Source organism: Pongo pygmaeus, chromosome 23 (genome assembly GCF_028885625.2).
Source record: "Pongo pygmaeus isolate AG05252 chromosome 23, NHGRI_mPonPyg2-v2.0_pri, whole genome shotgun sequence".
NCBI classification, from domain to species: Eukaryota; Metazoa; Chordata; class Mammalia; order Primates; family Hominidae; genus Pongo; species Pongo pygmaeus.
The window spans coordinates 52,115,798-52,143,565 of NC_085931.1; the positions used below are offsets into that span (position 1 = coordinate 52,115,798).

Genomic DNA, 27,768 nt, shown 5'->3' on the forward strand with positions numbered 1-27,768 from the left:
AGGGGCTTTTCTAGCCCAAACAGAATATCTAAAATACTTTTGAATGACTTAAATCTTGGAGAGTTTACCTCCACCTCCTGTTTTTTCCCTAGGATTATGACTTGTGTATCACCTGCTATAACACTAAAAACCATGACCACAAAATGGAGAAACTAGGTCTTGGCTTAGATGATGAGAGCAACAACCAGCAGGCTGCAGCCACCCAGAGCCCAGGCGATTCTCGCCGCCTGAGTATCCAGCGCTGCATCCAGTCTCTGGTCCATGCTTGCCAGTGTCGGAATGCCAATTGCTCACTGCCATCCTGCCAGAAGATGAAGCGGGTTGTGCAGCATACCAAGGGTTGCAAACGGAAAACCAATGGCGGGTGCCCCATCTGCAAGCAGCTCATTGCCCTCTGCTGCTACCATGCCAAGCACTGCCAGGAGAACAAATGCCCGGTGCCGTTCTGCCTAAACATCAAGCAGAAGCTCCGGCAGCAACAACTGCAGCACCGATTACAGCAGGCCCAAATGCTTCGCAGGAGGATGGCCAGCATGCAGCGGACTGGTGTGGTTGGGCAGCAACAGGGCCTCCCTTCCCCAACTCCTGCCACTCCAACGACACCAACTGGCCAACAGCCAGCCACCCCGCAGACACCCCAGCCCACTTCTCAGCCTCAGCCTACCCCTCCCAATAGCATGCCACCCTACTTGCCCAGGACTCAAGCTGCTGGCCCTGTGTCCCAGGGTAAGGCAGCAGGCCAGGTGACCCCTCCAACCCCTCCTCAGACTGCTCAGCCACCCCTTCCAGGGCCGCCACCTGCAGCCGTGGAAATGGCAATGCAGATTCAGAGAGCAGCAGAGACGCAGCGCCAGATGGCCCACGTGCAAATTTTTCAAAGGCCAATCCAACACCAGATGCCCCCGATGACTCCCATGGCCCCCATGGGTATGAACCCACCTCCCATGACCAGAGGTCCCAGTGGGCATTTGGAGCCAGGGATGGGACCGACAGGGATGCAGCAACAGCCACCCTGGGGCCAAGGAGGATTGCCTCAGCCCCAGCAACTACAGTCTGGGATGCCAAGGCCAGCCATGATGTCAGTGGCCCAGCATGGTCAACCCTTGAACATGGCTCCACAACCAGGATTGGGCCAGGTAGGTGTGAGCCCACTCAAACCAGGCACTGTGTCTCAACAAGCCTTACAAAACCTTTTGCGGACTCTCAGGTCTCCCAGCTCTCCCCTACAGCAGCAACAGGTGCTTAGTATCCTTCACGCCAACCCCCAGCTGTTGGCTGCATTCATCAAGCAGCGGGCTGCCAAATATGCCAACTCTAATTCACAACCCATCCCGGGGCAGCCAGGGCTGCAGCCACCTACCATGCCAGGTCAGCAGGGGGTCCACTCCAACCCAGCCATGCAGAACATGAATCCAATGCAGGCGGGCGTCCAGAGGGCTGGCCTGCCCCAGCAGCAACCACAGCAGCAACTCCAGCCACCCATGGGAGGGATGAGCCCCCAGGCTCAGCAGATGAACATGAACCACAACACCATGCCTTCACAATTCCGAGACATCTTGAGACGACAGCAAATGATGCAACAGCAGCAGCAACAGGGAGCAGGGCCAGGAATAGGCCCTGGAATGGCCAACCATAACCAGTTCCAGCAACCCCAAGGAGTTGGCTACCCACCACAGCAGCAGCAGCAGCAGCGGATGCAGCATCACATGCAACAGATGCAACAAGGAAATATGGGACAGATGGGCCAGCTTCCCCAGGCCTTGGGAGCAGAGGCAGGTGCCAGTCTACAGGCCTATCAGCAGCGACTCCTTCAGCAACAAATGGGGTCTCCTGCTCAGCCCAACCCCATGAGCCCCCAGCAGCATATGCTCCCAAATCAGGCCCAGTCTCCACACCTACAAGGCCAGCAGATCCCTAATTCACTCTCCAATCAAGTGCGCTCTCCCCAGCCTGTCCCTTCTCCACGGCCACAGTCCCAGCCCCCCCACTCCAGCCCTTCCCCAAGGATGCAGCCTCAGCCTTCTCCACACCACGTTTCCCCACAGACAAGTTCCCCACATCCTGGACTGGTAGCTGCCCAGGCCAACCCCATGGAACAAGGGCATTTTGCCAGCCCGGACCAGAATTCAATGCTTTCTCAGCTTGCTAGCAATCCAGGCATGGCAAACCTCCATGGTGCAAGCGCCACGGACCTGGGACTCAGCACCGATAACTCAGACTTGAATTCAAACCTCTCACAGAGTACACTAGACATACACTAGAGACACCTTGTAGTATTTTGGGAGCAAAAAAATTATTTTCTCTTAAGACTTTTTGTACCGAAAACAATTTTTTTGAATCTTTCGTAGCCTAAAAGACAATTTTCCTTGGAACACATAAGAACTGTGCAGTAGCCGTTTGTGGTTTAAAGCAAACATGCAAGATGAACCTGAGGGATGATAGAATACAAAGAATATATTTTTGTTATGGCTGGTTACCACCAGCCTTTCTTCCCCTTTGTGTGTGTGGTTCAAGTGTGCACTGGGAGGAGGCTGAGGCCTGTGAAGCCAAACAATATGCTCCTGCCTTGCACCTCCAATAGGTTTTATTATTTTTTTTAAATTAATGAACATATGTAATATTAATAGTTATTATTTACTGGTGCAGATGGTTGACATTTTTCCCTATTTTCCTCACTTTATGGAAGAGTTAAAACATTTCTAAAACCAGAGGACAAAAGGGGTTAATGTTACTTTAAAATTACATTCTATATATATATAAATATATATAAATATATATTAAAATACCAATTTTTTTTCTCTGGGTGCAAAGATGTTCATTCTTTTAAAAAACGTTTAAAAAAAAAAAAAAAAAAAACTCCCTTTCTTCCCCTCCAGTCAACTTTTGTGCTCCAGAAAATTTTCTATTCTGTAAGTCTGAGCGTAAAACTTCAAGTATTAAAATAATTTGTACATGTAGAGAGAAAAATGACTTTTTCAAAAATATACAGGGGCAGCTGCCAAATTGATGTATTATATATTGTGGTTTCTGTTTCTTGAAAGAATTTTTTCGTTATTTTTACATCTAACAAAGGAAAAAAATTAAAAAGAGGGTAAGAAACGATTCCGGTGGGATGATTTTAACATGCAAAATGTCCCTGGGGGTTTCTTCTTTGCTTGCTTTCTTCCTCCTTCCCCTACCCCCACTCCACATACACACACACACACACTTTCTATAAAACTTGAAAATAGAGAGCAAAAACCCTCAACTGTTGTAAATCATGCAATTAAAGTTGATTACTTATAAATATGAACTTTGGATCACTGTATAGACTGTTAAATTTGATTTCTTATTACCTATTGTTAAATAAACTGTGTGAGACAGACACCCTGACTTTGTTTCACTTGATAACACATTTTTGTCTTGGAGTACACCCGTTTTAAGCCTAATGCTTAGGATTCAGAGGAAAAAGTGAAAGCATTAGCTTATAGCCTCTTTAATCTACTAGGTATAATGTATTCACAAGTAGATCTTGGTGAATTTATCCAAAGTTCTGGGAAAAAGTACTGCAGGTGTCAGCTAACAGTCAAGGTGGAAGTGATACCTACTTAACACCTTGATACAGGACCCCTTAAGGATGACCTGACGGTCTTCTAATCACCTTCATCTTACGGGGATGAGAAGGGGGATCTAAGAAGACGGATCATATCTGCCTAAGTCCCAAGTAACTTCTTGAAAAAAACAAGACTTGCCAGGCACGGTGGCTCACGCCTATAATCCCAACATTTTGGGAGGCCAAGGCAGGCAGATCACAAGGTCAGGAGTTCAAGACCAGCCTGGCCAATATGGTGAAACCCCCATCTCTACTAAAAATAAAATCAGGAGGGCGTGGGGGTGGGCACCTGTAGTCCCAGCTACTCGGGAGGCTGAGGCAGGAGAATCTCTCAGATCCTGGAGGTGGAGGTTGCAGTTAGCCAAGATCTCACCACTGCACTCCAAAGACTCCATCTTTTAAAAACAGAGAAACAAGACGAAGCTAGGGGAACACTCCTGTTTGCTAACTGAATACAAAGAAGTCAGTTGGAATCGGGTTGAAGGGAAGGAAAATGTGTGGAAATAAAACCTAGAAGGCTGAGAGAGATTACACATGAGTCCAGTAATACGCTAGATGCTCAAAGAATGGAGAGATTATTGATCCTCCATCTGAACATTGCAGTAGCTGTGAACAAGTTGTTAAATGTTAGTACACTAAAAAGTACTGAGCTGCTTTGGTATCAATTCCAGATCTTTCTTTTATCACAGAGATTTACACTAACCATACATGACTGCTAAAGGGTTTCAGATACGTTGACCTGTTGCTATTTAGTCTGAAAACAACCAGCATTTTTTTTTTTTTTAAGACAGTCTCGTCACCCAGGCTGGAATGCAGTGGCACAATTGTAGTTCACTGTAGCCTCAAACTCATGGGCTGAAGCAGTCCTCTTACCTCAGCCTCCCTAGTAGCTGGGACTCAAAGGTGTGTATCAGCATGCCTGGCTGACTTTTTAAAATTTTTATAGAGACAGGGTCTTGCTATGTTACCCAGTCTGGTCTCGAACTCCTGGACTCAAGTGATCCTCCACCTTGGCCGCCCAAATTGCTGGGATTACAGGCATGAGCCACCTTACCAGCATCTCAACGTGAGGTGAACTCACTCAGCGTTAATCAGAGCCAGCCCCAGAAAATGTATCAAGCATCCACCTGCTTCAGCTCAGTGACCCAGCAGATATCCATGGAGCAGCTACATCTGTGCCAGGCCAGGCAGAGCACACACGAACAGCATGCAGCCCTGCCCTCAACCTAACCAGCTTAAGGTCTAGAAGATAGCATGACAAAGTACAAAGTACCAAGTGATGCATGCAAGGAATGCAAGAGGGAATCCATGAAAGAAAACCTAGCTGATGGGAATTGGAAATGTTTCTGGAAAGGGTAGCGTGGAAGCTGAATGTTGGAGGAGACATGAGGAGAGGAAGAGGCGCCCAGAAGAGTGCACCACATTCTGCTAGGGAGCAGCTCCAGGTCTACTTGGCTGAGACCCGATAAACAGAAGTAGTGAACACCTGTTCCAGAAAGACGGCCTTCCAGCTCCCTAAGACTAGGGGCCCAGGATTCATCTGAATAAACCCTCAAAAGGAAAATGTTTAGAATTCTATCCCATTTCCAAGCAGTAAATTCCCAGGTTTCAAAGCTCTGTCTCTGGCTAAAGACAGCCGGGTTGAAGCGTTAGACCAGCGCATTCTTACTGCAATGATGAAAGCAGGAAGTAGGGGCAGAAGTCATTAAATAGGAAGGAGGCTGGGCACGGTGGCTAACGCCTGTAATTTCAACACTTTGGGAAGCCAAGGCGGGTGGATCAGCTGAGGTCAGGAGTTCAAGACCAGCCTGGCCAACATGGTGAAACCCGTCTCTGCTAAAAATACAAAACTAGGCCCAGGGCGCAGTGGCTCACACCTGTAATCCTAGCACTTTGGGAGGCTGAGGCGGGTAGATGACCTGAGTTCAGTAGTTCGATACCAGCTTGGCTAACATGGAGAAACCCCATCTCTACTAAAAATAAAAAAAAAAAATAGCTGGGCGTGGTGGCGGGCACTGGTAATCCCAGCTACTCAGGAGGCTGAGGCAGGAGAATCGCTTGAACCCAGGAGGCGGAGATTACAGTGAGCCGAGATCACGCCATTGCACTGCAGCCTGGGAGATGAGCAGAACTCCGTCTCAAAAAAAAAAAAAAAAAAAAAAAAAACAGAAGGGTGGGGGGAAAAGCTGCCCTTGCCCAGATCAGAAATAGTGTTATGGAGGTAGAAGATATGGATTAATCCAGAAATCATCTTAATATAATAAGATGATTTCAACATTTGTAGTTTTTTGGATGTTCACAATGAAAAGTTAGGAAGAGGCCAGGTGCAGGTTTCCACCTGTAATCCCAGCACTGTGGGAGGCTGAGGGAGGAAGGATTGCTTGAGGCCAGGAGTGGGGAGACCAGCCTGGGTAACAGAGTGAGACTCTCATCTCTACAAAAAATAATTAAAAAAAAAAAAAAGGCATGGTGGCACACACCTGTAGTCTCAGGTACTTGGGAGGCTGAGGGGGGAGGATTGCTTGAGCCCAGGAGGTCGAGGCCGCTGTAAGCCATGATTGTGGCACTGCACTTCTGCTAGGGTGGCCGAGTGAGACCTTCCTGGGCTGTTACAGCACATCAATCTATGAAATGGGTCCAGTGTGCTAGCAGTGCCCCAGGTGCTGTCATTCACTTCGCTTACTGAATCCTCAATAACAGCCCCACTCAACAAGTAAAAAAACAAGCTCAGGTGAAATAACGTCCTCAAGATCACACAGCCAGTAAAAGGCTTACCAGGACAATGGCCTGTTGGACTCCAAAGCCATTCCTCTCCATGTCCTTTATCTCCTTTACGGCAGAGAAGCCCCACTGGTGGCTGCAAATTAACCAGCAGATATGTCATAGGGACACTCAAGCAGACTCAAAATACAGACTAAACACTGAAAAGTCGAGGGGAAGGGGACAACTAAGGAAGCATAAAAATAATCTCCTTAGGCTTCTCATTTTACAACCAAGGAAACATCTCCAGACAGTATTATGTTCATGATGAGGTCATCCTACTTACAGACAGAGGACAAAGTCTGGCATCAAAAAGAATAAAATTGGCCGGGCGCAGTGGCTCACGCCTGTAATCCCAGCACTTTGGGAGGCCAAGGCAGACGGATCACGAGGTCAAGACATCGAGACCATCCTGGCCAGCATGATGAAACCCTGTGTCTACTAAAAATACAAAAATTAGCTGGGTATGGTGGTACATGCCTGTAGTCGCAGCTACACAAGAGGCTGAGGCAGGAGAATGGCTTGAACTGAGATCTCGCCACTGCACTCCAGCCTAGTGACAGAGCGAGACTCTGTCTTAAAAAAAAAAAAGAAAAGAAAAAGAATGAAATGTTTAGGAATAATTTTTTTTGAGACGTTTCACTCTTGTTACCCACGCTGGAGTGCAATGGCATGATCTCAGCTCACCTCAACCTCTGCCACCCGGGTTCAAGCAATTCTCTTGCCTCAGCCTCCCAAGTAGCTGGAATTACAGGCATGCGCCACCACGCCCGGCTAATTTTGTATTTTTAGTAGAGATGGGGTTTCTGCATGTTGTTCAGGCTGGTTTCAAACTCCTGACCTCAGGTGATCCGCCTGCCTCGGCCTCCCAAAGTGTTGGGATTACAGGCGTGAGCCACCGTGCCCAGCCAGGAATAAATGTAACAGAAGCACAAAAAACTTGTACATTGAAAACTAGAAAAGACTGTTGGAAGAAATTAAGGACCTAAATAAATGGAAAGACATTCTTGTTTATAAATCAGAAAACCTTATATTGTTAAAGCAATACTCCTGGGCCAGGGTAAGTGGCTCAAGCCTGTAATTCCAGCACTTTGGGAGGCCGAGGCGGGCAGATCATGAGGTCAGGAGATCGAGACCATCCTGGCTAACACGGTGAAACCCTGTCTCTACTAAAAATACAAAACATTAGCCAGGCATGGTGGCACGCGCCTGTAACCCCAGCTACTTGGGAGGCTGAGGCAGGAGAATCCCTTGGACCCGGGAGGTGGAGGTTGCAGTGAGGCTGAGATGGTGCCACTGCATTCCAACCTGGGTGACAGAGTGAGACTCCGTCTCAAAAAAAAAAAAAATTAACAGGCTGAGCACAGTGGCTCACACCTGTACTCCCAGCACTTTGGGTTTGGGAGGCTGAGGCAGGAAGATCACCTGAAGTCAGTTCAAGACCAGCCTGGCCAATATGGTCACCTCTACTAAAAATACAAAAATTAGCTGGGTGTGGTGGCACACGCCTGTAAGTCCCAGCTACTTGGGAGGCTGAGACGGGAGGACTGCTTGAACCCAAGAGGCGGAGGATGCAGGGAGCTGAGATCACACCACTGCCCTCCAGCCTGAGCTACAGAGTGAGACCCTGTGTCAAAAATTAAATAAAATAAAAAATAAAAGCCTATTTAAAAAAAAATTTTGTTTTCAGACAGGGTCTCTCTCCATTGCCCAGGCTGGAGTACAGTGGCGTGATCTCAGCTCACTGAAACCTCCACCTCCTGGGCTCAAGTGATCTTCCTGGGACCACAGACACATGCCACCAAGCCTGGCTAATGTTTCTTTTGTTTTGTTTTTTGTTTTGTAAAGATGGGATTTTGTCATGCTAATCTTGAACTCCTGAACTCAAACAATTCGCCCACCTCAGCCTCCCAAAGTGCTGGGATTACAAGCGTGAGCCACCATGCCCAGCTGAAAGGCTGACCCTAAAATACATATGAAAATCCAAAGAAGCCAGAACAGCCAAAATAATCTTGAAAAATAAAAACAAATTTGGAGCACTCACACTTCTTGATTTGAAAACTTACCATGAAGCTATAGTAATCAAGACTCTATGGTACTGGCGTAAAGACAGACATTTAGATCACTGGAATAGAACTAACAATCCAGAAATAAATCCATACATTTATGGTCAATTGATTGTTTATAAGGTTGCCAAAATAATCCAATGGAGAAAGAATAACATTTTTAACAGATACTTCTGGAACAACTAGACATCCACATTTAAAAGAATAAAGTTGGCTGGGCACAGTCGCTCACGCCTGTAATCCCAGCACTTTGGGAGGCCAAGGCGGGCAGATCACAAGTCAGGAGATCGAGACCATCCTGGCTAACATGGAGAAACCCGTCTCTACTAAAAATACAAAAAATTAGCCAGGCATGGTGGCGGGCACCTGTAGTCCCAGCTACTCGAGAGGCTTAGGCAGAGAATTGCTTGAACCCGGGAGGCACAGGTTGCAGTGAGCTGCGATTATGCCACTCCACTCCAGCCTGGCAACAGAGCAAGACTCCGTCTCAAAAAAAAAAAAGAGTTACCATAGGACCCAGCAATTCTCCTGAGTATACACCCAAGAGAACTGAAAACATATGTTCACATAAAAACACATACACAAATGTTCATCAAAAGTATAAGCAATTCAGGCCAGGTGCAGTGGCTCACGGCTGTAATCCCAGCACTTTGGGAGTCTGAGACGGGCGGATCATTTGTCAGGAGTTCAAGACCAGCCTGGCCAACATGGTGAAACCCCGTCTGCACTATAAATACAAAATTAGCCCAACATGGTGGCACTCACCTGTAGTCCCAGCTACTTGGGATGCTGAGGCACAAGAATCGCTTGAACCCAGGAGAGGGAGGTTGCAGTGAGCCAAGATCACAGCAGTGCACTCCAGCCTGGACGACAGTGAGATTCCCTCTCAAAAAATAAAAATAAATATAGATATGTATCAAAAATAAAATACATTTAACATACCACTTAGCAATCCCATGTCTAGATATTTACCCAAGAGAAATAAAAACATGTCCACACAAAGACCCTCGTGACCGTTGATAGCATTCGATAGCATTATTAAAAATAGCCAAACGACAGGAACAACTGGAATACCTAGCAGCTACTAACAGCGTAAACAATCGTGATACATTCAAACAATGCATTATCACCCAGCAATCAAAAGGAACAAACAGCAAATAAACACATGAATGAATCTGAAAGCGTTATGCTAAATGAAAAGAGCCAGATTTGCTGGGTGCAGTGCCTCACACCTGTAAGCCCAGCACTGTGGGAGGCCAAGCCAGGAGGATCTCTTGAGACCAGGAGTTTGACTCCAGCCTGGGCAACATAGTGAGACACTCGTCTCTACAAAAATAAAATAAAATGAGTAATCATAACTAGCCAAAAAAAAAAGAAAAGAAAAGAAAAAAAAGCCAGGTGCAAAAGAGTAAATCCCATAAGGATTTCGAGAAAAGATAATAAAGGAAAGCAGTGGTTTCGAGGGGGAAGTAGTTGGGAAAGGGCAAGGGGCACAAAGGAGCTTTTTGGGGTGATGGAAGTGGTTTCACAACTGTGTATGTCTGCCAAAACTCATTGAAGCAGAGATTTTAAAAAGATGGATTTATTGTATATAAATTATATCTCAATAAATTTGAATGCCACAATAAGACCCTAGTCATACTCACAAAAAAGGCTAAAACAAAATGGTGGACAATACCAAATGTTAGTAATGATATAAAGCAATGGAAACTCTCATCTAATTCTGGTAGAATGTAAAAATAGTGAAACTATCTTGGAAAAAACTTTGGCCTTTTTTTTTTTTTTTTTTTTTAAGACAAGAGTTTTTTGCTTTTGTCGCCCAGGCTGAAGTATGCAGTGGTGTGATCTCGGCTCACTGCAACCTCTGCCTCCTAGGTTCAAGCGATTCTCCTGCCTCACCCTCCCCAGTAGCTGGGACTATAGGCACAAGCCACCATGCCCGGCTAATTTTTGTATTTTTAGTAGAGATGAGGTTTCACCATGTTGGCCAGACTGGTCTCGAACTCCTGACCTCAGGTGATCCACCTGCCTCAGCCTCCCGAAGTGCTGGGATTATAGGTATGAGCCACTGCATCCAGCTGGCCATTTCTTTTTTTTCTTTTTTTTTAAGATGGAGTCTCGCTCTTGTCGCTGAGGCTGGAGTGCAATGGCGCGATCTCGGCTCACTGCAACCTCCGCCTCCCAGGTTCAAGCGATTCTCCTGCCTCAGCCTCCCAAGTAGCTGGGATTATAGGCAACTGCCACCATGCTGGGCTAATTTTTGTATTTTTAGTAGAGATGGGGTTTTACCATGTTGGCCAGGTTAGTCCCGAACTCCTGACCTCAGGTGATCTGCCCACCTCAGCCTCCCAAAGTGCTGGGATTACAGGCATGAGCCACCACGCCCGGCTGGCCATTTTTTTATAGTTACTCATTCATTTTCCCTATGTCCCAGCAATTCTACTTCTGGTATTTATTCAAGAAAATAAAAATATTTGTCCACAAAAAGAATGTTTACAGCAGGATTATTCATCATAGCTAAAAACTGGAAACAGCTCAAATGTCCATCAGCAGATGAATGGATAAACAAATTGGTACAATGGAATACTGCACAGCAGCAAAAATGAATGACTATAATATGTGCATTGACATGACTAAATCTGAAAGACATCATGCTGTGTGAAGGAGAACTCAAAAGAGTACATAATGCATGATTCTATTTATATGAAGTTCTAGAGCATATAGAACTAAGTTATGATTATAGAAATTATAATGGTAGAATATGTTGCAAAAATATTAAATACAATTTACACTTCTATTTTTAAAAAATTAAGCTGAAACAGGGATTAAGTTAGTATTCAAAATACATGCCATCAGATACCTGCAAGGACAGGGTCATAGATTTGACTTTCAGCTTCTTAGCCACGGAAGGAAAGCATTCAAAACAATCAGTTACATGATTTTATCCAAAAGACGTGGGGGGAGAAATCAGCTATTGGCCGGGCACAGCGGCTCATGCCTGTAATCCCAGCACTTTGGGAGACCGAGGTGGGAGGATCACTTGAGCTCAGAAGTTTAAGACGAGCCTGAGCAACATAGCGAGACCCCATATCTACAACAAATTTTTTTTCTTTTATTACTTATTTATTTTTTGAAACGAAGTTTCATTCTTGTCACCCAGGCTGGAGTGCAGCGGCTCCATCTCGGCTCATCGCAACCTCTGCCTCCCAGGCTCAAGCGATTTTCCTGCCTCAGCCTCCCAAGTAGCTAGGATTATAGGCACGTGCCACGTCCAACTAATTTTTTGTATTTTTAGTAGAGATAGGGTTTCGCCATGTTGGCCAGCCTGGTCTGGAATTCCTGACCTCAGGTGATCTGCCTGCCTCAGCCTCACAAAGTGCTGGGATTACAGGCATGAACCACTGCACCCAGCCAAAATTTTTTTTTTTTTATTAGCCCAGCATGGTGGTACAGGCCTGCAGTCCCAGCTACTCGGGAGGGTGAAGCAGGAAGATCACTTGAGAGCAGGAGGTCAAGGTTGCAGTGAGAGCTATTATTGCACCACTGTACTCCAACCTGAGCAACAGAGTGAGGCCTTGTCTCTTTAAAAAAAAAAAAAAAAAAAGGAAAACAAAAATAACAAGTATTTTTTACATTTTGGAATTGAGATATGAGAGAAATTCCCACACTGTACCACAGTTGAGATAGTGGACAACCAAGTTCAGTCTACACACATTTCACTTGGCTGTTGCTTAAAAGGTCTTGTGATGTAACAACAAAGTAAACTTCAGTTGAAGCACCTTTATGAGAGGCAATGACACATGAATCGGACCCCACTGAAACCAGTAATAGGGATAAATGGACATGCTTTCAGGGTATAAGACAGCCAAAAAATTTTCTCTCAGGATAGACATTACAGCCCTAATAACACACCTGATTCTTTGCTTTAGCCTAATAAGGAAAGCAGATTTCCAATCAGTGAGAGGAGTTCCCCTCAACCAGCAATTTGGGAAACTGTTGGGAGTTGTGGTGGTAGCAGAACACAGGAGGAAGCCACTCAGGAGCTGGACAAGGGTGGTAGCAGTGGGGATGCAGAAAGGGGACATACTGGAGATATGTTTTGTGGTGAGAAGTAGTTCAGATTCAGAACTTGCTCACAGATTTGCAAGTAGGAGAAAGTGAAATCAAGGCTAATAGTTCCTAGGTTTTTGTTTATAATTTGGTTTTCTCTTGTGATTACATTCTTTCATTTCAGTTTTTATTGAGAGCCTGCTAAACGCCATGTTACATTCAAGGTGCCTGATTACAGAGGTGGGGAAGATAAGGACCTGCTCTGGCTTGATTAAGAGCATGGATGCTGAAGCTAGTCTGCTTGGATTCAAATCCCAGCTCTGGGCTGGGCATGCTGGCTAATGCCTGTAATCCCAACACTTTGGGAGGTAACGGTGAGAGGATCACTTGAGCCCAGGAGTTCGAGAGTAACCTGGGCAACATAGTGAGACTCCGTCTCTACCAAAAAAGGAAAGAAAAATTAACTGGGCATGGTGGCACATGCCCATAGTCCCAGCTACTGGGGAAGCTAAGGTGGGAGGATGGCTTGAGCCCTGGAGGTCAAGGCTGCAGTGAGCAATGATCTTACCACTGCACTCCAGCCTGGGTAATAGAGTGAGACCCTGTTTCAAAATATAAAAAATAAAAAATCCCAGCTCTGCCACTAACTAACTGTATGACCATGTGCAAGTTACTTAACCTACCAAGACTCAGTCTCCTCATCTGTAAAATGGGCATAATAAAAGTATCCACCTTCTAGAGTAATAGGCCCGATTCTAAATGCCTAACAAGATTAAACATTAGCCAGGTGCGGGCTCACACCTGTAATCCCAACAATTTAGGAGGCCAAGGCAAAAGCATTACCTGAGCCTAGGAGTTTGAGACCAGCCTGGGCAACATGTCAAGGCCCTGTCTCTACAAAAAATACAAAAAATTAGCCAGGCATGGTGGTGCACACCTCTGGTCCCAGCTACTTGGGAGGCTGAGGTGGGAGGATCACTTGAGCCCGGGAAGTGGGGGTTGACATATTCCAGCCTGGGCAACAGAGCGAGACCCTATCTCAAAAAAAAAAAAAAAAAAAAAAGCATATTAAGTTTTAGCTATTACAATTTAAGGAGCTTTCATTCTAGTGAAGGGAAGCAGAAAATAAACTAGCACTAAATATTAGGTTATGGTAAGTTCAAAGAAGAACATTTAAAAAGGAGATATAATAGAGAGCTTCATGAACTACTTCACTTAGGTGCTCCGGAGATGACATTTAATCTGAGACCTAAATAGCAAGGGGCCAGACATGAAAATATCTAGGAAAATAACATTCTAGAAAGAAACAATGAATGCAAACTCCCCAGGGCAAGAACAAGCTTAGCACATCCCAGGGACAGAAAAAAGGGTAACAGCCGGGCGCAGTGGCTCATGCCTGTAATCCCAGCACTTTGGGAGGCCAAGGTGGGCGGATCATTTGAGGTCAGGAGTTGAGAGACCAGCCTGGCCAACATGGTGAAACCCTGTCTCTACTAAGAATACAAAAAAATGAGCTGGGCATGGTGGTGCACGCCTGTAATCCCAGCTACTCGGGAGGCTGAGGCATGAGAATCAGCTGAACCCAGGAGGTGGAGGTTGCAATGAGCTGAGATCGCACCACTGCACTCCGGCCTGGGCAACAGAGTGAGACCCTGTTTCAAAAAAGGAAGGAAGGAAGGGAGGAAGGGAGGAAGAAAGGGAGGGAGGGAGGGAGGGAAACAAGGCTGGAATTCAATGATAGAGGAAGAAAACAATGCAAAATGAAGTTGTAAAGCAAGTAGTTGACAGATCAGTAGGTCCTGATAGGTCAAGGCAAGGAATTAGATTTTTATTATTATCATTATTATTTTGGAGACAGAGTCTCGCTGTGTCTCCCAGGCTGGAGTGCAGTGGCGCAATCTCAGCTCACTGCAACTCAAGTGATCTCCTGACCTCAAGTGATCCTCCTGCCTCGGCCTCCCAAAGTGCTAGGATTACAGGCGTGAGCCACTGCGCCTGGCCTTAGATATTATTTTAGGTGCAATGAGGGGCTAGGGGAGCACTTTAAGAGAAGGGTGGCATGATTTGTCTTACATTTTAAATAAATCAGTCAGGCTGTTGTGTGGAAAATAGGTTTTAGGGTGGCAAGAAAGGAAGCAGAAAATTAGGAAGCTATTATAGGACTACAGGCAAGAAATGACAAGTGACCTCATCTGGGGTAGTAGGCGATGGACAGATCTGGGATGTGTCTTAGATATAGCATCAGCGAGACTTACTTTAACCCGAGCGCAGTGGCTCACACTGTAATCTCAGCACTTTGAGAGGCAGAGGCAGGAGGATGGCTTGGATCCAGGAGTCTAGAGACCAGCCTGAGCAACATAGTGAGGTAAGACTCTACATTTCTTAAAAATAAAAAAAAAAATTAGCTGGACCTGGTGGCATGCACCTGTGGTCCCAGTTACTCAGGAGGCTGAGGCAGGAGGCTCACTTGAGCCCAGGTCAAGGCTGAAGTGAGCCATGATCACACCACTGCACTCTAGCCTGGGCAACAGTGAGACCCTCAAAATAAATAAATAAACAAACAAATAACTTTTGCCTTTCAAGTTTGTTGGGAGGATAAACAAGCTGGAGGATAAACAAGCTATAGGATAAGTGAAAAACACTTAGCCCCAGCACCTGACACACATCATAGGCATTAGGGTAACAGCTGGCTTCTCTTCCCTTTCACAGTCCTATGGGGATTTTTAAAAAATAGCATGTTTTGGTATACTGTCAGTGTTTGTGGTGATGGACTACCACCTGTGTAGACCTCTCAGCATGTATTAATAAATATATCCCTCAAAAACGGACATTTGGGAGCCGGGCATGGTGGCTCACACTTGTAATCCCAGCACTTTAGGAGGCCGATGTGAGCAGATCACCTGAGGTCAGGAGTTCAAGACCAGCCTGGCCAACATGGTGAAACCCTGTCTCTACTAAAAATACAAAAAATTAGTCTGGTGTGGTGGCGGGCACCTGTAACTCCAGCTACGCAGGAGGCTGAGGCAGGAGAATCGCTTGAACCTGGGAGGCAGAGGTTGCAGTGAGCTGAGATTGTGCCACCACACTTCAGCCTGGCTGACAGGGTGAATGAGACTCCGTATCTCACACACACACACACACACACACACGCATTTGATAAGCACTTGCCAATTAACTTTATACATCCAGAAATAACATCACCAAATTAACTACCATTATTCTAAACATAAACAATTTTGGGTCTTCTAACTGATACTTCAAAATCACTACTTACTTTTCTCATATTCCTTCCAATAATTCGTTAGGAGGTGGACCTGTTAATAGGAAGGACAAAAAATTATTGTCACCAATACTCTCAAAATAATCATCACCTAGAAAACCCAGTACACTTGGGGAATTTTCAGAATTCAATCAAGCTCATCCAACTGTCTCCAAGTTTTGACTCTGCCTAAAGGACTCCTCACAATTGGTTTAGCCCAACCCAGTACGAAACATTTAACAAATAATTAAAAGTGCTGTGCCAGGGTGATTGTGTTGCTGAGATACGGTTGTTGGTAGCTGGGGAGTGGCAGGCAGATCCAGCCAAGAATTGTGACCTAAACCAGGAGCTCTGATGATGAAATCACAGGATGTTTGAGTTTGGGGCTTGATGTTCATCCCAGGTGGTTTCCTATCGTGGAAAACATTTGATGTATAAGAGTAAGGCTCAACCGGCCGCGGTGGCTCATGCCTGTAATCCCAGCACTTTGGGAGGCCGTGGCAGGCGGATCACCTGAGGTTGGGAGTTCAAGGTCAGCCTGACCAACATGGAGAAACCCCCACTCTACTAAAAAAAAAAAAAAAAAAAAAAAAAAAGCCAGGCGTGGTGGCGCATGCCTCTAATCCCAGCTACTTGCGAGGCTGAGGCACGAGAATCATTTGAACCCGGGAGGCGGAGGTTGCGGTGAGCCGAGATTGCACCATTGCACTCCAGCCTGGGCAACAAGAGCATAACTCCGTCTCAAAAAAAAAAAAAAAAAAAAAGAGTAATGCTCCACTGGGTGCAGTGACTAGCGCCTGTAATCCCCACACTTTGGGAGGCCGAGGTGGGCAGATCACTTGAGGTCAGGAGTTCAAGACCAGCCTGGCCAACATGGTGAAACCCCCGTCTCTATTAAAAATACAAAAAGCAGCTGGGTGTGATGGCTGGCGCCTGTAGTCCCAGCTACTCGGGAGGCTGAGGCAAGGAAAATTGCTTGAACCTGGGAGGCAGAGGTTTCACTGAGCCGAGATGGCGCCATTGCACTCCAGCCCCGGGCGACAGAGTGAGACTCCGTCTCAAAAAAAAAAAAAAAAAAAAAAGGAGTAAGGCTCTATTGCTACTCCCTGATTTAATAAACGTCTCTGGGACACAATTTCTTCATCTGTAAAAAAGGTAAATAAAAAAACGCTTACTTGGCAAGTTCATTGTGACGAATTATCTACGACACCGGAATGGAAAGTGCTTTACAGATTGCAAAGCACTCCTTACACATGAGTAATTAGTGTTCACTGGTCCAGCCACTTTTGGGGAGGAGGAAAGTGTGGTCTTTTAGAGGCGAAACGTCTTCCCAAAGTCCTGACAGCCAACGAAGGGCTCGGTGATCTCCGCGCTTCAAACTCTGCCCAATTCTCAAAGCCTGATTTAAGTACACTTTTCCCTCAGCCTAAGGGAGTGGCCCAAGGGCAAACCGTCCCGGGTTCGTGTCCCACCTCTGCCTCAAAGATTACACGCTCTTAGGACAGGTGCCTGTCCCTGGTGGCCTGGGCTGCCAGCTCGGGAAGGAGGCGGTGGCAACCGCACCCGGGCGGCCGAGTGATTAATAATGGCAGTTGCCCTGCCAGCCCCGTCACCTGTCACTCCCTCCTCCGACTTCTCCCGCACCGCGGCCGCAATCCAGCCCGGACACTCTGAGGGCTCTCTCTGAGCTGGGCACGGTCCTCGCTGCTTGGCCGAGTGCAGCCCCCTCACCTCAGTGCGACTGAGACAAAGCAGGATCCCACCGGCCCCTGTCCCTCCCTAAGGCGCGCCCTCAGGGTGGGAGACCCACCTCAGCCAGCCCCCCAGCTCAGTGGTCCAGAGGCTCGGCTCCCGCGCTGACGCCCAGCGCCTCCCTCCTCCACAGCCGTCACTGACCGCTCCCCTCTAGCCTGGACCCCGCTGTCCAGCAGTCCCGGCTGGCCCGCGCCGCGCTCCTCGCGCTCTGTCAGTGCTGGCACCGGTAGAACGCCCGCAGCCTTCCAGCCTAGAGGGCGCCGGGCGGGCACGCGCTGGGGGCGGGAGGGCGGGGCGGGGGGGGCGGGGCGACGCAGCGCGGGGCGGCCGGCGGTTGGTGCTTGCAGCCCGCGCGCCCGCCTTCCCGGCCACGTGACCTTTGGGCCCCGCCCATACCTGGAGTTGCGCACGGGTTCTTGGTGCGACCCCCTCCCACTGAGCTCTCGGGTCGGGACCTTCCCGGTGTCCCTGTGGGGCAGAGTCCCGTTGTGCAGAAGAGGCGAGCTGAGGCACGGTGGCAGGCGGGGCGTCCAAGCAGTTAGCGCCGCGCCTGGCCGCTCGTCCCCGCGGGAAAGCGTTGTCTCCCTTCCTTTGGATGGAATTGGAACGGCAGCTCTCGTAGCGCCCGAACTGTGCGGTCCTCGAGTTCACTGCTGTACCCACAGTGCGCAGAGCACAGGGGCACGCGGTACATTATTTGAATGAATAACTTTCTTATCCTGGCCCTTCTCTAACTCTCTCACTTCTGCTTGGGTCACCCGCCCCCTCCCCAGGAGTCTTATAAAATAACCGGGGGAAGAGGAGACAGAAGTGGCTCATATGGGTAAAAGCCCTTGTCCTGCAAATCAGTGACACAAGGGAGTTAGTCCATCCAATGTACCGTTTTAAAAAGATTGCTACGTAGAAAAATAATAGGATAGGGTAAGAGGAGAGCCCAGCTAGGAGCTTCAGTGGGATCCAGGGTTGATATGATGGTGGTCTGGATTTAAGTGATGGCAGTAGGGATAAAAAGAAGTAAAAATTCCAGCCTGGGCAACATAATGAGACCCTGTCTCTACAAAAAAAAAAAAAAAAAAAAAAAACTTGTTTTTTTTTTTTTTTTTTTTTTTTTTAATTATCCGTGTGATGTCTCACTCTTGTAGTCCCAGCTACTGGGGCGGGGGTTGGGGGTTGGCTGACCTGTGAGGCTTCACCAGGAGGTGGAGGCTGCAGTGAGTCGTGATCGTGCCACTGCACTCTAGCCTGGGCGACAGAGGGGACCCCGTCTCAAAAAAATAAATAGAAGTAAAAAATATTTGAGGTAGCTTTTGGAGAATAAACAGGATTTGCCGATGGATTGAACAATAAGGGATGGAGAGGGAGAAATCAAGAGGAAATCCCTTAGTGGTTGTAGTGCTATGTATTAAAGTGCAAAAACTGCCGGGCGCGGTGGCTCACGCCTGTAATCCCAGCACTTTGGGAGGTGGAGGCGGGTGGATCACTAGGTCAGGAGTTCAAGACCAGCCTGGCCAACATGGTGAAACCCTGTCTCTACTAAAAATGCAGCAATTAGCCTGGCATGGTGGTGCACGTCTTGTAGTCCCAGCTACTCGGGAGGCTGAGGGAGGAGAATCGCTTGAACTCGGGAAGCAGAGGTTTCAGTGAGCCAAGATCATGCCACTGCACTCTAGCTTGGGCGACAGTCAATTTCAAAAAATAAACAAATAATAAGTGTGCAGTACTGGGCACAGTATATGGTAGTTATGATCATCCTATTAGACACTGGGATGGTAGCAACCAGCTGAGAAAAATAACCTTTATTCGTTGCTTAATCTTTTATTAATACTTTAGGAGCACAGCCATACATTTCACAGAGAATCTGCTAGTGACAAATCATCTTATTCATCAAATATTTATCTATTTATTTATTTGAGACAGAGTTTCGCTCTTTCTTGCCCAGGCTGGAGTGCAGTGGCCCAATCTCGGCTCACTGCAACCTCTGCCTCCTGGGTTCAAGCGATTATCCTGTCTCAGCCTCCCAAGTAGCTGGGATTATAGGTGCCTGCTGCCACGCCCAGCTAATTTTTGTATTTTTAGTAGAGACAGCGTTTCACCATGTTACCCAGGCAAGTCTCGAACTCCTGACCTCAGGTGATCTGCCCGCCTCAGCCTCCCAAAGTGCTGGGATTACAGGTGTGAGCCACTGCTCCTGGCCTCATCAAATATTTATTTAGTGCCTACTGTGCACCAGGCCCGGTGCTGGACTCTGGGAAAACACAGGTGAATTTCTGTCCTCACAGAGCTTCCTACCTCCTGCAGGGAGACAGCGAAGACTTATCAAACATCTAATTCCAACTGAGGAGGAATTTAGCAGGTGTTGTGATGGAGCCTAGGCAACAGGGGAAAGGCCTGCTAAGTAGGGAACATACCTTTATTTGCAGGGTAAGAAGGAGCCATTTCTGGGAAGGGAATTGTGGGGGAAGAGCATTTCAGGCAGAGACCCAGAATATAGGGACTGAGGTGGAGAAAAGTTCCAGTTAGCAGGAGAGCACAATGGAAAACCTGTGAAGGTTTTAAGCAGGAGAGTAAATTGATTTGATGTCTGTATTACATTTAGTGTCTGTGTGAAGAATGAACTGCAGGTGGATCAAGAGAAGAAGCAAGGGGGCCTGGTGCAGTGGCTTTGTGCCTGTAATCCCAGCACTTTGGGAGGCTGAGGGGTGTGGATTGCTTGAGTTCAGGAGTTTGAGACCAGCCTGGCCAACATGGCAAAACCCCGTCTCTATTAAAAATACAAAAATTAGCCAGGTGTATTATCACATGCCTGTAATCACAGCTACTAGGGAGGCTGAGACTGGAGAATTGCTTGAACCCAGTGGGTGGAGGTTGCAGTGAGCCGAGATGGCGCCACTGCACTCCAGCCTGGGTGACAGAGTAAGACTCTGTCTCAAAAAAAAAAAAAAAGAAAAAGTAGAGAGACCAATTAGAAGGTTCCTGTGGGGCTGGGCTCTATGGCTCACACCTGTAATCCCAGCACTTTGGGAAGACAAGGTGGGTGGATTGCTTGAGTCCAGGAGTTCAAGACCAGCTTGGGCAACATGGAGAAACCCCCTCTCTACAAAAAATACAAAAAGTAGCCATGCCTGGTGGTGCACACCTGTGGTCCCCACTATTCAGGAGGCTGAGATGGGAGGATTGCTTGACCCTGGGAGGTTGGGGCTGCAGTGAGCTGTGATTGTACCACTGCACTCCAGCCGGGGGGGTGACAGGGCAAGACCCTACCTCAAAAAAAAAAAAAAAAAAGGAAAAGAAAAAAAGACGTTTCTTGTGGCTGGATGTGGTGGCACACACCTGTAATCCCAGCACTTTGGGAGGCCAAGGCAAGTGGATCACTTGAGGTCAGGGTACTAGACCACCCTGACCAACATGGTGAAACCCTGCCTCTACTAAAAAAAATACAAGCTCAGCATGGTGGCACGTACCCATAGTCCCAGCTACTCCGGAGACTGAGGCAGGAGAATCGCTTGAACCTCAGAGGCAGAGGTTGCAGTGAGCTGAGATTGTGTCACTGTACTCCAGCCTGGGTGACAGAGCTTGACTCTGTTTCTTTTCTTTCTTTTTTTTTTTTTTTTTTTGAGACAGAATCTCGCTCTGTCGTCCAGGCTGGAGTGCAGTGGCATGATCTCGGCTCACTGCTACCTCCACCTCCTGGGTTCAAGCAATTCTCTGCCTCAGCCTCCTGAGCAGCTGGGATTACAGGCACCCACCAACACACCCAGCTAATTTTTGTATTTTTAGTAGAGATGGTGTTTCACCATCTTGGCCAGGCTGGTCTTGAACTCCTGACCTCATGACCCACCTGCCTCGGTCTCCAAAAGTGCTGGGATTACAGGCATGAGGCACCGTGCCCGGCTGAGACTCCATTAAAAAAAAAAAAAAAAAAAAAAAAAAAACAGGTGCAGCGGCTCACGCTTGTAATCCTAATCCCAGCACTTTGGGAGGCCGAGGCGGGCAGATCACCTGAGGTCAGGAGTTCGAGACCAGCCTGACCAACACGGAGAAACCGTGTCTCTACTAAAAATACAAAATTAGGCCAGTCACGGTGGCTCACACCTGTAATCCCAGCTCTTTAGGGAGACTGACGTAGGTGGATTAACTGAGGTCAGGAGTTCGAGACCAGCCTGATCAACATGGTGAAACCCCATCTCTACTAAATACAAAAATTAGCCTGGCATGGTGGCGCATGCCTGTAATCCCAGCTACTCGGGAGGCTGAGGCAGGAGAATCGCTTGAACCCAGGAAGCAGAGGTTGCAGTGAGCTGTGATCACACCATTGCACTCTAGCTTGGGCAACAAGAGCGAAAATCCGTCTCCAAAAAACAAAAACAAAAACAAAAAATGCATACATCAACAGTACAAGGAAGTAAAAACCTGAGCATCCAGTTTCAGCGTTGGAAATAAGCAGAGCAGGAACACCAGTGACAGGAACCGTTGGCGTAAGTTGAAATGGCCGTTTATTAGGAATTCAGTTGAAACATCTTATTAAGCACAGGTTGCTAAGCAACAGTGGCCACTCCAAAACAGTAACAGTGTGGCAGTTCCTTCTGCTATGGAGCTCCTGGGCAGGGGTTTCATCCTGCAGCAAAGGTACCCTTTTTGGCTGGACTAATTCATCCCTCTGCATGTGGACCTAATACACTCCTCTCTTTTAAGGCCCTCCCTCTGTGCATCACTGTCCCTCTGTCTGGGATCATTGATCTGTCTCTCTCTACTGGACCACTCCCAATAGCAACACAAACGTGCTCTTCTGTTCCAGACTATGTACATAAATCTCTTGAACTCACCTCCTCTGCTCTATGCCCTGCCATTGTGCTATTCCACCCAGACAGCTTTTTTGTTGTTGTTGGTTTTTTTTTTTTTTTGAGAGAAAATCTCGCCCTGTCGCCCAGGCTGGAGTGCAGTGGCATAATCTCGGCTCACTGCGTCCTCCGCCACCCTGATTCAAGCAATTCTCCTGTCTCAGCCTCCTGAGTAGCTGGTACTACAGGCGCATGTCACCATATCTGGCTAATTTTTGTAGTTTTAGCACAGATGGGGTTTCACCATATTGGTCAGGCTGGTCTCAAGCTCCTGACCTCAGGTGATCCACCTGCCTCAGCCTCCCAAAGTGCTCGGATTACAGGCATGAGCCACTGTGCCTGGCCAGTATTTTTCTATTTTTAGTAGAGATGGGTTTTCACCATGTTAGCCAGGCTGGTCTCAAACTCCTGACCTCAAGTGATCCACCCACCTCAGCCTCCCAAGTAGCTGGGACTATACGCTTGTGCCACCACGCCAGGCTAATATTTTGTATTTTTTTAAAATCAAGACAGGGTTTTCACCATGTTGGCCAAGGTGGTCTAGAATTCCCCTTTTTTTTTTTTCTAGGCTGGTGTGCAATGGCACGATCTCAGCTCACTGCAAGTTCCGCCTCCCAGGTTCAAGCGATTCTCCTGCCTCAGCCTCCCGAGTAGCTGGGATTACAGGCACGCCTCACCAAGCCCGGCTAATTTTGTATTTTTAGTAAAGATGGGGTTTCACCATGTCAGCCACGCTGGTCTTGAACTCCTGACCTCAGGTGATCCTCCCACCTTGGCCTCCCAAAGTCCTGGGATTACAGGTATGAGCCACCGCATCTGGCAGAACTCCTGATATCAAGTTATCCACCTGCCACAGCCTCCCAAAGTGCTGGGATTACAGGTGTGAGCCACCATGTCCAGCCAGACAATTTTTTTTTTTCTCTGTCACCAGGGTAGAGTGCAGTGGCATGAACATGGTTCACTGTAGCCTCAACCTCCTGGGCTCAAGCAATCCTCCCTCCTCAGCCTCCAGAGTATCTGGGACCACAGGTGCACGCCACCACACTTGGCTAATTTTTTAAAATTTTTAGCCGGGTGCAGTGGCTCAGGCCTGTGATTCCAGCACTTTGGGAGGCCAAGGCAGGCGGATCACAAGGTCAGGAGATCAAGACCATTCGCCCAGGTGGGCGAATCACCTGAGGTCAAGAGTTCGAGACCAGCCTGACCAACATGGAGAAACCCCATCTCTACTAAAAATACAAAACAACAACAACAACAACAACAACAACAAAAATTAGCCAGGCGTGGTGGTGCATTCCTGTAATCCTAGCTACTTGGGAGGCTGAGGCAGGAGAATTGCTTGAACCTGGGAGGCAGAGGTTGTGATGAGCTGAGATCGCGCCATTGCACTCAAGCATGGGCAATGAGAGTGAAACTCTGTCTAAACAAACAAACAAACAAAAAAAACTCTAATGCCTTTCCCTTGCACAGAATAAAATCCAAGCACTCCACAAGACCCTGAATGGCCTGGTCCCAGCTTTCTCTAAAACCTCGCCTTGTATCACCCTCTCCATCTTTTGCTCTATCCATCTACTCTCTCTGTCTTTCTGTTTATTGCATACCAAGCTTGAGTTGGCCCCAGGACCTTTGCACTTGCTCTTCTACCAATGTGGCCTTTGCACTTGCTGAACCAACCTTTTTCTTTTTTTTTCACCACTATCTTATTCCAGAACATTTATTTATTTGTTTATTTATTTTGAGATGGAGTCTTGCTCTGTTGCCCAGGCTGGAGTGTAGTGGTGCAATCTCGGCTCACTGCAACCTCTGACTCCCTTGTTCAAGCGATTCTCCTGCCTTAGCCTCCCAAGTAGCTGGGATTACAGACACCCGTCACCACACCCAGCTAATTTTTGTATTTTTAATAGAGATAGGGTTTCACCATCTTGACCAGGCTGGTCTCAATCTCCTGACCTTGTGTGATCTGTCCGCCTTGGCCTCCCAAAGTGCTGGGATTACAGGCATGATCCACTGCACCTGGCCAGGTCAATGAGTTTTAAAGATCACCTGTGTGGATTAAAGGTGAAGATTTAAAAAGGGTGACCACGGGAGGCGGAGGTTGCGAGCGGAGATCCCACTGCACTCCAGCCTGGGTGACAGAGGGAGACTCCATCTTAATCAATCAATCAATCAATCAATACAAGAAAGAAAGAAAGAGTGACCAGTTGAAGGGCTGCTGTAATGGGCCAGTGGCTTGTATTAGAGTGGTAGTGGTGGAGGAAATACAGGATATATTTTGTAGGTAGAAAAACCAACACGTTGACAGCATGGATACAGGGGTTTAGGATGGAAGGTGTTGAAGGAAAGAAAGACATCTAGGAAGAGTTTCACATCTCCACGGCAGACTTCAAATTTAGGCATATATTTTATATGTATTCAGCCTCCACATATTGCATTTAGAGTCTCAATTAATTCATTGGGACACGGCATAGCATAGGGAAGGAATTTGTACTAAATTTGGAATCCCAATCCTGTGTGATCTTCGAAAGTGCCTAAACCTGAAGAGCCACCACTTCTTCTTTCAAACGGTGATAGGATGTCTAAGGGTTTGAAAAGATGTTTGCAAAGCTCCACAACAGCACGTAGAACTCAGGGTGTCTAAGGAGGTTGTGGGAAACCCTAACGGGATGAGGCAGAGCGCCTCAGATTCGAGGTTTTTACCCAGGAGAGAGTGGTGAAGGAGGAATGTTGTAAGATTTTGAGCAGGCTGGACATTTACAGTATTGAGAAAAAGAATATTCCGGTTTCAGCCGGGCGCGGTGGCTCACGCCTGTAATCCCAGCACTTTGGGAGGCCGAGGCGGGTGGATCACGAGGTCAGGAGTTCAAGACCAGCCTGGTGAAACCCCGTCTGTACTAAAAAATACAAAAATTAGCCGGGCTTGGTGGCGGGCGCCTGTAGTCCCAGCTACTTGGGAGGCTGAGGCAGGAGAATCACTTGAACCCGGAAGGCGGAGGTTGCAGTGAACGGAGATCGCACCACTGCACTCCAGCCTGGGCGACAGGGCAAGATTTCGTCTCAAGAAAACACACACACACACACACAGTATTCCAGTTTCTTTCTTTCTTTTTTTCTTCTTTTTAATCTGGAGTATTCCAGTTTCTGCCTGAGTTGGAAATGAGTCCCTCTGCTATGCATCCCAGCAAAAAGGCACCTTAAATATGTAACCCGGAAGAGTACGAGGTTATTCCTAGAGTCTGGAACAGTGAGTATCATAGGTGCTCAATAACCGTTTAGGGAAGAATAACATCCCAGTGAAGTCAAGAGGTTGGCGTAATTGGAACACTCGGCGTGAGGCGCACCAGGTTTCCAGCGCCCCTGGTTTCCACGTCGCTATGGTAACGCCTCACCCTGCACACATGCGAACTACAATTCCCTTAACCGCCCGCGGCTTCCCAGCCCACAGGGAGAGAATGGCGCGAGCAGGCACGGAACCGGCTTTTCCTCCTTCCTGAAGTGTGATTGGCCCGCGGCTCAGGGAGGTCACCAATGAGTGCTCTCGCGGAGAGCGACGAGGCCAATATGGCTTCCTGCACCTGGTGACGCTTGGCGAAACTGAGGTCTCATGGAGAAGCCCCCGAGTATTGAGGTGAGAAGGAGACGACTTAGCGTGACTGGGAAAGGGAACCCCGAGAGCCTCGCTCTGTGGGCCCTTCTTTAGGGCTTTTAGCGACGCCTGGAGGGTGGAGGGTGGAAGGATGGATAAACTGAGGTAGTTAAACTGAGCCAGGGCCAGAGGCAATCGGCGTTACTTTTTGCTTCTCTCCTGCTGGGGCCAGCGTTCGGCGAGGAGTTCAGGGAGGAACTGCCGTCCTTGGCCTGGGGGAAGGGGAGCTAGGTTTAGGATCTGAGAGCTCCTGAATCTTCCTTATCCTGCTTGTCTCGTGGCCGTGTTGTTTAGGGCTTGTGAGGCCTGTTACATGAGGTGGGAAGTGAAGGGAGATTAAAATTGGGTGAACATCACTCCTTGTCTGTAACGTTCACGTGCATTATCTTCCAGTACACTCACAGCAATCATGTATTATTCTTTCGTTTTTGTCGTTCAAGCCACTGAGGCTTAGAGGTGGTGCGACGCCCCAGGAAGTTACCCCGGCTGGAAAGTGAGGGAGGTTGGCACTAAGTCTGTCCGCCTCCGAAACTTTGCCTGTTATGCTTTTCACACTGTACTGCAACCTGGAACCCACTCATCCTTTTTTTTCTTTCAGACGGAGTCTCGCTCTGTCGCCCAGGCTGGAGTGCAGTGGCACGATCTAGGCTCACTGCAACCTCCGTCTCCCGGGTTCAAGCAATTCTGTCTCCACCTCCCATGTTCCTGGGATTACAGGCATGTGCCACCACACCCGGCTAATTTTTGTATTTTTAGTAGAGACGAGGTTTCGCCATGTTGGTCGGACTGGTCTTGAACTCCTGACCTCAGGTGATCTGCCCGCTTCACCTCGGCCTCCCAAAGTGCTGGGATTACAGGCGTGAGCCACTGCACCCCGCCTCATCCTTTAATCATTTGGTTTCTGGGCACCTTATATTTGTTTTAAGAGACGGGGTGTTCCTATGTTGCCCTGGCTGGAGTGCAGTGGTTACTCACAGGCGTGATGACAATGCACTGCAGCCTCGAACTCTTGGGCTCAAGCAATCCTTACACCTCAGCCTCCTAAGTAGCTGGGACTATAGGTGGTCTCTGTCACCCTGCCTGACAAGGGTACCTATATTTGAATTGTTTCCTTGCTGGGCGCAGTGGCTCACGCCTGTAATCCCAGCACTTTGGGAGGCCGAGGCAGGCGGATCACGAGGTCAGGAGATCGAGACCATCCTGGCTAACATGGTGAAACCCCATCTCTACTAAAAATACAAAAAAATTAGCCGGGCGTGGTGGCAGGCGGGAGGCTGAGGTGGGAGAATGGCATGAACCTGGGAGGCGGAGCTTGCAGTGAGCCGAGATCGGGCCACTGCACTCCAGCCTGGACAACAGAGCGAGACTCCGTCTCAAAAAAAAAAGGAAAAAAGGAATTGTTTCCTTTCTAGCATATTTGCATGTGTAGTTGCAAATATAAGGTGGAATAGCTCAAACATTTTGCAAAGGTAAAGGAGAATAATCATGTGGAGAATGAGAATAGCAAGTCACACTTTTAGAGCTGTTACTGACTGCTGGAAATAGAATTAGGCTTTACATATCTTATCTCAATCTTCGTAAGAATTCTCTAAAGAAAGCTTATTACCTCTCTTGTAATGATGACAGCAGCAAGATAAAATACGCACAAAATCACACAGTTAATAAATGTTAGAGCCAGGATTCAAACCCAGGCAAAGCAGAGTCTATGCTTTCAACCAGTAAAAATTGGCAACCTTTATTGAGCACTTACTATATTCAAGTCACTATTCTGAGTGCTTTGCCTGTATTGTCTCTTTCTTCTCCCC

General features: G+C 47.6%; 2 protein-coding genes and 1 long non-coding RNA gene across 7 annotated transcripts in view; 2 read left to right on the forward strand and 1 right to left on the reverse strand.

Annotated features, from left to right (window-relative positions):
- Positions 1–3,366, forward strand: part of EP300 (E1A binding protein p300) — an 89,863-nt gene extending 86,497 nt beyond the window's left edge. For both annotated transcript variants that reach the window (XM_054469909.2, XM_054469910.2), the window contains one exon: positions 93–3,366. In XM_054469909.2, the coding sequence (XP_054325884.1) occupies positions 93–2,261 (2,169 nt within the window). In that variant the 3' untranslated portion in view covers positions 2,262–3,366. The remainder of the gene's footprint in view (positions 1–92) is intronic.
- The window catches only part of LOC129023299 (uncharacterized), a 52,477-nt gene extending 34,721 nt beyond the window's left edge, over positions 1–17,756 (reverse strand). The window contains exons 1-5 of one of the 2 annotated variants that reach the window (XR_010125903.1): positions 17,538–17,756; positions 15,743–15,782; positions 14,724–14,849; positions 9,184–9,303; positions 6,368–6,449 (exon numbers count right to left, since the gene is read on the reverse strand). This is a non-coding gene — a long non-coding RNA (uncharacterized LOC129023299). Of the gene's footprint in view, positions 1–6,221; positions 6,450–9,183; positions 9,304–14,723; positions 14,850–15,742; positions 15,783–17,537 lie in introns of those variants that run through there. The other variant, XR_008496760.2, reaches the window with a different exon arrangement.
- Positions 17,757–18,009: 253 nt separating this feature from the next.
- Positions 18,010–27,768, forward strand: part of L3MBTL2 (L3MBTL histone methyl-lysine binding protein 2) — a 33,753-nt gene continuing 23,994 nt past the window's right edge. For 2 of the 3 annotated variants that reach the window (XM_054469912.2, XM_054469914.2), the window contains exon 1: positions 25,448–25,945. In XM_054469912.2, coding sequence (XP_054325887.1) covers positions 25,922–25,945 — 24 coding nt within the window. In that variant the 5' untranslated portion in view covers positions 25,448–25,921. Of the gene's footprint in view, positions 18,171–25,447; positions 25,946–27,768 lie in introns of those variants that run through there. The other variant, XM_054469913.2, reaches the window with a different exon arrangement.